The sequence below is a fragment of the Tinamus guttatus genome, unplaced genomic scaffold (assembly GCF_059628265.1).
Source record: "Tinamus guttatus ecotype Peru unplaced genomic scaffold, ASM5962826v1 Tinamus_guttatus_pri_ptg000710l, whole genome shotgun sequence".
Taxonomy (NCBI): domain Eukaryota; kingdom Metazoa; phylum Chordata; class Aves; order Tinamiformes; family Tinamidae; genus Tinamus; species Tinamus guttatus.
In genome coordinates, this window is record NW_028289244.1 from 4,998,619 (window position 1) to 5,007,933 (window position 9,315).

The 9,315-nt window shown below is 46.9% G+C and overlaps 1 protein-coding gene across 1 annotated transcript; it reads right to left on the reverse strand.

The window, feature by feature from the left end:
- Positions 1-377: 377 nt before the first annotated feature.
- Positions 378-8,279, reverse strand: GRPEL2 (GrpE like 2, mitochondrial). Its single transcript, XM_088536753.1, has 4 exons — positions 8,195-8,279; positions 3,640-3,808; positions 2,680-2,761; positions 378-1,036 (listed from the first exon to the last, which is right to left on the reverse strand). The coding sequence occupies exons 1-4, from the start codon at positions 8,269-8,271 to the stop codon at positions 681-683; spliced, it is 684 nt and encodes a 227-aa protein (XP_088392879.1). The 5' UTR covers positions 8,272-8,279; the 3' UTR covers positions 378-680.
- Between the last annotated feature and the right edge of the window lie 1,036 nt (positions 8,280-9,315).

A 9,315-nucleotide genomic window follows, 5' to 3' on the forward strand; every position in this document is an offset into this window, starting at 1 on the left:
TCATCCATATTCATCTACAGTACAAAGCAGGTGTCATTAATTCAGGACTGTTTCCCTGAAAAGCAAAAAGAAAAATGTGGCTCTACATGATGTTTCAAGCGATCCTCTCCATCCGCACCTGAGGGATCTGGGGACAAGGGAAGACACCAAAACCAGCCTGATAATACTTGGCACTTTGAGCTTTTCCTCACCCAAGTGCCTTGCAAAGAAAAAGCCTCACCATATCCCTGTGAGGTAGGTCGATAAGTATTAGTATAGTCCCTTAATACACATAGGGAAACTGAGGCAGAGAAGTTACTTGCCTAAAGGCCACAGGAGGAGTCTGTCTCAGACAGAATTAGGAGAGAAGATTCCCTACTTCTCCAATAATTTCTCTCTCTCATATCCCCCCTGCTTCCCCATAAATTTTTAATGGAGACTTGAAACCAGCAACAGAGAAGGGGACAACAGTGCCACTGTTTATGACAGAAAAGCTGGACTTCTGCTACTCCACATACTCCAAAAAGGAACATTAAATATACAAGTACCTTCGAATCAATGGCAAAATAACTGCACACATTGTAAAGAAGCCAACATACAACACAAATCTAGGTTAATAAATAAAGACATGCAGCTGCAGTTGTCACTGAGGGCCAAAGGGTCCTCAGCTCATTAGGGTCCCACATGCCAGTGGGTCACGGTCACTCGTGTGACTCCACTGCCACCCCGACGAGTGCGTGTCTGATCGTGCGCCCATGCAGTTTGTAGCCATCCTGAGTCACCAGCGCTATCGTGCCCGGCTGCATCCCCTCTGCTGGCACGTGGCAGACTATTTCGTGGTCGTACGGATCGTATTTGCCACCAACAGGGTTCATCTTCTGGAGGCCGTGCTTGGCAAACACACTTTGCAGCTTGGCCTCGATGAGAGAGAGGCCTTCGTAGATTTTCTTTAAGGTTGGGTTGGGATTACTGGGCTCTGCTTCCCCTGCAGCACTCTCGGCAGTCTTCTCCAAGATATCTGCTACCTCCACAAGGTCCCTGCAGAAACTCTGGATCCCTACAGGCACAAAGAAGCAATAAAGAAAAGTTAGTTTAACTACAAAACATAAAGAGCTGCAGTACTAATGGCAGGCACAAAGCCATGGAAGTTTGAAAACATCTTGAAAGCTGTTAATTAGCTTCAGCAAGAGTGGATGGTGCTTATGTCTCCTATAGCCAAAGCCTTAGCATTATATGTGCAATGTCCTAGAGACTCCACGAATCAAAGTATATGCAAGAAAGGCACATCTGTAAAGAACAGAAATTATATAGTCTACCCGAAAACACTTAAAACAGAGTAAGATTATTGGTATTTCAATTCAAGAAGTTCTTGTGACTACAACTTGTGATTTAGAACACCCTCTCATAAAGAGATAAACCTTTGCCAAACAAGTCACATCAATGTTCATGCACACAGAAAACAAAATACAGGGGGGAATCAAAAGTAACATGAAACCATTTGAAAATATATCCACAAATTTATTCACAGGTTAAAAGTGCTGTGGAAGGACTGGACAAAGTGGTCCTTGGGCTGCTTATCCTCAAGCTATGCAGTCTTTTTATTAGAAAACAAAGTCTAATATTTTGGATTCAGGTTGCTATCATTTCCAGAAAAACAACCTCCCTCAATTACATAGATAGCTTGCCTAACTTATGGAAAAAAAAACAAATGAGGGGGAAAGAGAAACCATAACTTGGTGCTGTCTACACTTACATATACAAGTTTAAACATGCATAGAAAGAAAAAAAGCATGAAGGATAAAAGTTACACAGCAGCAGCCAGAAGCTCCAGTGTTTTAATGCTCTACAGACCCTCATGCTTCGCCCCATGGGCAGCTTCTAATAAAGAACCTCATTTTCCTTGAAATCTAAAGCACATTGCATATAAAAAAGCCAAACAGATCAGAAAAACAAAACGAGCAAGGCAGGTCATCTAGGACAACCTCAACAGCTATTTTATAGCACAGTGGGTTGAACAGAAAGGAAAAATACAGCAGCTCTAACTTGAGGCTACTGGAATTAGCTAACAAAAACTCTGAGATTAACGCATTATGGAGAATAAAGGTTTCTCCTTCTCAGAAATAGTACTGGCAGAGCGCAATGATTAAACTGCAGCTTTTTCCCTCTTTGTCTGTTTAGTACCCTGGTTGTTAAAGTGACAAATGCATCCCAATTTATCCATACCAAAACATTTATTATGTTAAAGAACATTTGATGCAGAAACTGAAAACCTTTGTCCCAAGCAACAACTATTCCACAAAAACTAGAGTAAAAGAGGAGAGACTCTTAACATAGTAAAGGAGATCACAACCCGATAACATGGCTGAGAGCACAGAACATACTCTCCAAGTGCAAATTCTCAGTGTACAAAGAAACTGTGATTTCAGTTAGGTCACTAGAACTACACTCAACTGCACCAGACCTATTTTAGTAAAGGAGTCAAAAAAAAATAGACAAAACAGTCACTGAGACAAACCTAAAATGACATCAATGGACATACAGAAAAAAAATAGCTAGTAAGCCCAGTCCAGGCCAAACATTACGCCAGACTTTACGCTGAACAAGGGCAGGAGAATGCAGAGAGAAAAGCTGTTGATCAGCGTTTTATGCTCAGGCAGGCAGGGCACAGCAGTAAACACAGCTCTGCCTCACTCTGCTTACCAAAGAGTTTGGCATCTTCCACAAATTTCTGTGTTCTCCTCCGGACATTCTCAGAATCTGCCAAAGCTTTCCGGTATCGCTCCTGTAAGCGTAAGAGGTATCAGACAAGGAAGGAAAACTGGTGTCTTGTCAAGTTTGCAATCCCTTAGAAACTATTTAAAAGATAACTCATTTCATGTAAGACAATTGTGCTGGGCTCCTGAGCTCTCACTAGAACAGGGCAACCCAAGATCCTTTCCTTGCTGATTAATCCACACAAATGTAACTGCCTCAAAGGGCCCAAGGCCAGAAGCAGACAGGACACAGCTCAGCTGAGCTGCCTTGTCAGGCTGCTGCTTTTGGCATGACTCACTCTGCAGCTATTGAGATGCTCCTTTCTCTAGCAGGAGAATTGGCAGTCTTAGCAACAGATCTGCAATCAGCTGATTTATCTCTTGGTGCAGCAGATCTCATTACTCCCAGGGCAATTATTTCCAGAACTGTCTAATGCTGCGATATTTAATCCGCTCTGTAGTTAAATCTGTTCTTGAAAGTCCCTATAAAACAATTCCCACCATTTCTACCACACCACCACAGCTAAAGCTGATTTCCCTTCTCAGACTATCTGGATCTAGTAGGACACAGTATGTGATATTAATTAGGACAAAACTGCTGCCATTCTCCCTGCACAATGATGTGAAAGATTGGACCAGACCATCTCAAGCATAAGTTTTGCCTTCCAGGATCAGATTGCCAGGGTTTTGCTCCTAGGAACTATGACAGATGGTGTTTCTGGGGAAAACAGAATGTACTTCTTTTCTGCACACCCTCTCACAGTTAGAGCACAGTGCCACAGTGCAGTGGTGCTGGGCGTGTGTTACAGCACTTGCAGAAGAGCCTTATGATCAAAGATCAATTCTCCTATATTAAGGAGAATTCTCCTATATTAAGCCAGAGCAATGCCACCAGGAGCACACTCACGGTTAAATCACGGACTTGTTCTTCCAATTTGATAGCCTTGTGCTCTAAAGCTCGTTCAGAAAGAGGATGCTTTGCCTCATCATGGGGATCTTCTGGGCCACATTCATCTCCTGTACTTCTCTGCTGAGCTGCGGTGCTGAAGACAAATGAGGAACCCCTGAAATGTAACCTACAGGCAAAAAGAAGGAGAAAAAAACGTAAGAAACAATGGGTCAGAAAGAAGAATTCCAGTTCAGGGTCATCACTAACAGTACGATCTCCTTAAATAGGTAGGGATGATTGCTGGTAAAATTTTAGCTGTTTTCAGTAAAGATGAGCAACTAGCACAAAAACACAGAAAGTAACAACTGCTAGACTGTACCCAGCTTTCTTGTCAACTGCACAAAGAACACTTTTAATAAAAAATAATAATAAAAACAGAGAGAGAGAGAGACAGATAGAGGAAGAAGGATGGAAAAAAAAAGAGAGTAAGAAATTGCCTGGTATATGATCAAGTTTTCTGTATCTTAGGTGTTACTGCATGTATTCTAGAGCCTTCTGCTACAGTCTTCACAACTCCATGCAGAGAAAAATGGATAGATGTGTCAACTGAAAATTGTCACTAATATATCTCAACAGTTTTATGCACTTCAACTATTTTTAGCTATACTGGCAATGAAAAGCAGCCCTAAAAGCAAAAACAAAATAAGCTCAGAGCTCAAGTGCTGAATTCTAGCTTTGTTTCCAATGCCACATTCATTGCAGTGTACTTCTCAGCTAAAAGACACACTTGTCAACGGTACTGGAAGAGCAGGACGGAGGTGTCCAGGAGACTGATTCTAGAACTTGCAAGTAAAATTACAAAACCAAGGAGTCAGATAATTAAGACTGTGGTGCATGGACACTGCCTAGGTGCCTAGAAACGTTTAGTATCTGCCTAACAAGCAAAGGCCTCTGCTTTTTTAGGGAGCAGGGGGAAGGGCAGGTGCTGACACTTCTTTTGGTTCATAACCTGGGCTTAGACTGATTTATTTGGTTGGCTGAAGTCGGTCTAAGCAATTTGTATCAGCCTGAAGACTACCATGTGCATCTTACCACTCCCTGCTTAGGCAGCCCAAATGTTTCTCCATTTTATCTTTAATCCAAGGGTGCTAGGGTCCCATTACACTAATGACAAACTTCCTTATCCCACCTGAAGCACATTTGCCTACAATTATTTATTAAGCAGGTGCTTAAAACACCATCTGCTTGGCAAACCACACCTTTTCAACACATAACACACCAGCTACAAATCAGAGGGTACTTTTGCTCTGAAATAGGATGCTCTTTGCACCTCTTTTTTAATATTGTTTTCAAAAAATGGATCCATCCCTGCAGTGCCAAGTTCCAGGAATGCTGACACAGACTCCCCTACATTTTAACCACTGCTGCAGGGATCTGTTCAGGGCACTATATCCCATCTTGAACGATTTTTTAAGATACCTGCCCTGTGGCATTTTATATGCTACCTAAATAGCACAATATAGATTTGCTGGAAAGCATCATCAACACACAACAGCGTAAGCTTTAATAAATGTTGCATAGGGAATCATAAACCTCCACAACCGTCATCCTGTCAGTATGAAACAATTGTCTGGATACACTAATGAGGTTTACTGGCTGATCCAACGTCAGATGTCAGCCACAAGATCCTGCACTCCTGAAACAAGAGTTTGCATTTCGCTATATCCTTCTGAGGGAAGAGTCACGTTATTTTTCCCGTGCAGTATCCTGAGTAACGAATTCAGTAACACAAACTGTTAGAACAAAAGAAGCTCAAGGATTCTGTGCTACAGTGGAAACTATCTCAGTAAAAGGCAGATAAGACAGATCATAGCCACTAATCCTGCCAGGAACATTGCAGAAATGAATTAGTTACAAGGCAAAAGGGAATACTTCTAAATAGCAGTGGCTCATTATTTTGGAATTCAAAGCAACAAACAGGCGGCTGTTACTCGCAGTTTAACTTTTAAAAATAAATTTGGGCTTGTTGATTTGTTAACACAGTACTTTTCCAAAGCTATAAAAAGGAGATTAAACTGGAGATGAGGAAAGAGAAAGCCTCCCTTCACCAAGCCTTCCACCCCCCCGCCCCCCCAAAAAAAAAATCAATGAAGCTCTAACGATCTGTAAAGAGTTTTTTTTAAGTCCATGGTAAGAACTAGCTACTTTGTACTTCATTATCTCCCTTTTCATTTAAAGGGCTGCAGGGATGGATATTAGTCATGCTGCAGATGCAACAAGTTGAAACAGCTGAGAAAGCAGCCCTGCTAGGCACCTCACAGGTTACACCCCTGCAGTTCCAGAGAGCTGTACAGATGAGTTAACTCCTTCCACCCAAGGAGCAGAGTTTCAGTGAGTCATTTCCCTTTGCAAGTGATTTACACTACACGAATGGGTGTGTTTTAGTGTGTAGGAGGAGAGGGGCCTGGACCAACTCGATGCTTCGGCTGCAGGGAGCTGCCTACGTGAAGCAGAGAGCTGCTCGCATGGACTCCTGTTTCCAGCTAGTGAAACCAAGCTACTAAACACTCCCTCGTGCAATAAAAAGGCCATGGAGTGCTGTTCAAACCAGCCTGCTTTCAATGTTGCTGAGAAGAAATAAAATCCACAGGCTGACTCCAAAGGAAATCCTTAAGAAAGGCTATGAGGCAGAATTGAAAACGCTGCTCAATTTGCTCCTTTCTCAATGATGAAAGAAATACTCTGATAAAAAGGGGCAAGTACTATTTGCAGTCTGCCCTCCACACTGTTATATACTTTCTAAACACAGTATTGGTAATTAACAGTTGGCCTAAAAACACACAGAAATCCCACTGGAGGAAGTCGAGACATCCTTGAAGTGACAGACACGGGGAAGTCCCAGAGGGTGTGGAGAGATTATAAACTGAGCTGGTGATTCAAAGAAATGCATGAACTAATGTCAGCGAAGGGCAAACAAACAGAGGTGGGAGAGAACTTGATTGCAGCCATATGGTTTAAGACAGTCGTCCTTAAAGATGAGAATTTAAGTGTAAGAAACAGGGGTCTGTAGTCAGACCCAGAGTATCATCTCTCTTTCTACAGCACGGGGATGATGCCCCCAAATCCCCAACTCCTTCTTCCATGCACTCTTGGAGCACAAGATCCTACCTCAGCTCCTCCTAAAGCACTCCCTGCTCCTCCTCCCAATCAACATGACAAACCACCAATCACTGCAATACACACAAACACCTGCATTAGTGTCAGAGCAGAGCAGCAGTGCTTTAGAGGGGAATCTCCTAATTATCTCCACTTACTGTGCTCCGCTTTTATCACTGAAGGATGCCAGGGAACACTTCGGAGATTCGCTGTGCCTGTACCAAATAGGGACACAGGGACTCGCTTCCAGAGCACATCTCAATGCATGAGGGCTGTAAATGGACAGGGACTTAAAGTTACTCTAAAGAAGTCTCTGAAACATGTGCAGCACTGATATCTGGTCCTCACAGCTGACTGATTTGCTGTAGAGACCTGCCCTGCTTGCCACGCAGACACGTTATATACCTATAACAATTTATTTCACAGTGGTGGTTAAGTTTTGGATGACCTTCATTAATTATATGTATTCAGCTTCCATCCAGCAAAGTCAAATCTATCTCCCACTTGCAGCGTATTTAGAAAAAGTCTACGTATTTACAGCAGCTTTGGCAATTACAAATTTTATGAAAGAGGTAGGATTGCGGACACACACCTTTACATCCAGTCCCAAATACACTTACTTCAATTAAGTTGCTCTACTATTATTTTTTTATTCAAATGCTCTCTTAGCTTCTTTTGGAGTAATTAATATATTTTTTTCGTCTTTTCAGCTGCTTGCATTGCGCTCAAATAACCAAAACAGCGGCCCTGGATTTCAACGCTCTTTTACAAACCACAATCAACGTGGTCCAAAAATGCCATCAGAGATTTCTATTTGCCTAAATACTGACAAAAATAAGTTGCCCTCCTTCCCTTGACCATGAAAAACGCTCGCACCACTCCCGTGGGGTCGCATTATATCATTGCCTAACTTAAACCTCGAGGGCCAAGTAGACATTAGCACGTGAAAAAATGGACAAAGCTCTATCAGTATCAAAGGCCCGAGAGTTCCTATGAGCAACTAAGGGCTCCTTAGAGGGAAAGTTAACCGTAGACAGGTGAAACAGCAGGAAAGAAGGGCGAAATATAACCTGAAACGTAACCACAGAGCGACTTTTAGCCGGAGAAAAAGCGTCGCCCCTAAATCCCCCTTCCTTTTCACACTGAGGGGTGAACAAACTGCTGCCGCGGAGGCATTTGCAGCCCGGAGGAGCCTCGAGGCATCGCGACCCGCGCGAGGAGCCTCCTCGCCGCCTCTCCCGCGGCGGGGCCGGCTGGTCCCCTCACAGCGCGGCCGCGCGGGCCCGGCGCCATCCGGTTCGCTCCGGCGCGGCGCCACGTCCCGCGCGCGCGGCGCCCGCCAAGGGGAGGGCCGACCGGCGGGCGCCGCTCGCGCTCCCGGCCTCGCCGCCCTCGCCGCCCTCGCCGCCGCACGTACCTGCCGGGCCGCCGCGCGGCCAGCGAGAGCGCGGACCCGAGGCGCTGCCGCGCCGCCCGCACCGAGCCGCCCGCCATCCTCCCGCCGAGCGCCGCCCGCGAACTACAGCTCCCGGCGGCCCCCGCGGCGCGCCCGCCCGCCGCCGCGCGCGGGACTACAGCTCCCGGCAACCCCCGCGGCGCGCCCGCCCGCCGCCGCGCGCGGGACTACAGCTCCCGGCGGCCCCCGCGGCGCGGAGTGCGGCTGCGCGGGGCGGGGTGTGGCATGGCGCGGGGCGGGGGCGCTGCCCTGGAGGGGTGCGCGGGCTGGGGAAGCGGGTTTTCCAGGGGGATTTTAGGGTGCACAGCCCCGGGACGGGGGAATGCGGTGGATTGCAAGGGCCGGGGGGTGTGTGCAGCCCTGGAGGGGTGCACGACCCCGGTGGGGGGATTGCATGAGCCAGAGGTGGGTGCATAGCCCTGGCGAGGTGGGCGCACGGTCCTGGGAGTGCACAGCATTGGAGGGATGCATAGACCAGGGCGGGAGGAGTTGCACAACCCAGAGCAGGGTGCATAGCCCTGGGAGGAGGGCAGACTGCATGGCCCAGGGGGTTGCACAGCCCAGCAAGGATGCACGATCAGGGGAGTCCTCAGCTTTGGGGGTTTGCACAGCCTGGAATAGGGTGCACAGGTGCAGGAGTTGTTGCTTGGCCGGGGTGGGCAGCCCTGGGGGGATACATGAGCCAGGGAAGGGGGATGGCATGTCCTGGAGAACGTTGTGCAGCTCTGCGGAGTTATTGTGTGGCTCAGGGGGTGCACAGCCCTGCAAGGGTACACGACCCATGCAGGTGGCAGGGGATGGTGCATTGCCTGGGGATTGCACACCCTGGAGCACGGAGAGTGCATGGCTGGGAGTGCTGCAGTTTGGTGGAGGGCAAGGAGGCCCCATGCAGCACAGGCTGCTCCGACAGCAAGTGCACGGCCCTCCATCCACCACCGGCCACGGCCCCTGTGGGGTCCCGTGTTGCTTCTCCCACTGGTTGAGGGATGCAGCAGTGAGCAGACCCTGCACGCAGTGCGTCAGGGCAGTGCATCATTTATTCCTCCGTGAACAGCAGCAAACATGGTCCTAGCACGTGCTCC

Bases quoted from the DNA above. Each gene is read 5' to 3' on its own strand.
- GRPEL2 (XM_088536753.1), bottom strand. From the start codon at position 8,271: ATGGCGGGCGGCTCGGTGCGGGCGGCGCGGCAGCGCCTCGGGTCCGCG. The intron at 3,809-8,194 runs GTACGTGCGGCG...TTTTGCCTGTAG, and splicing joins GCCGCGCGGCGGCCCGGCAG to GTTACATTTCAGGGGTTCCT. The intron at 2,762-3,639 runs GTGAGTGTGCTC...TTACGCTTACAG, and splicing joins AACAAGTCCGTGATTTAACC to GAGCGATACCGGAAAGCTTT.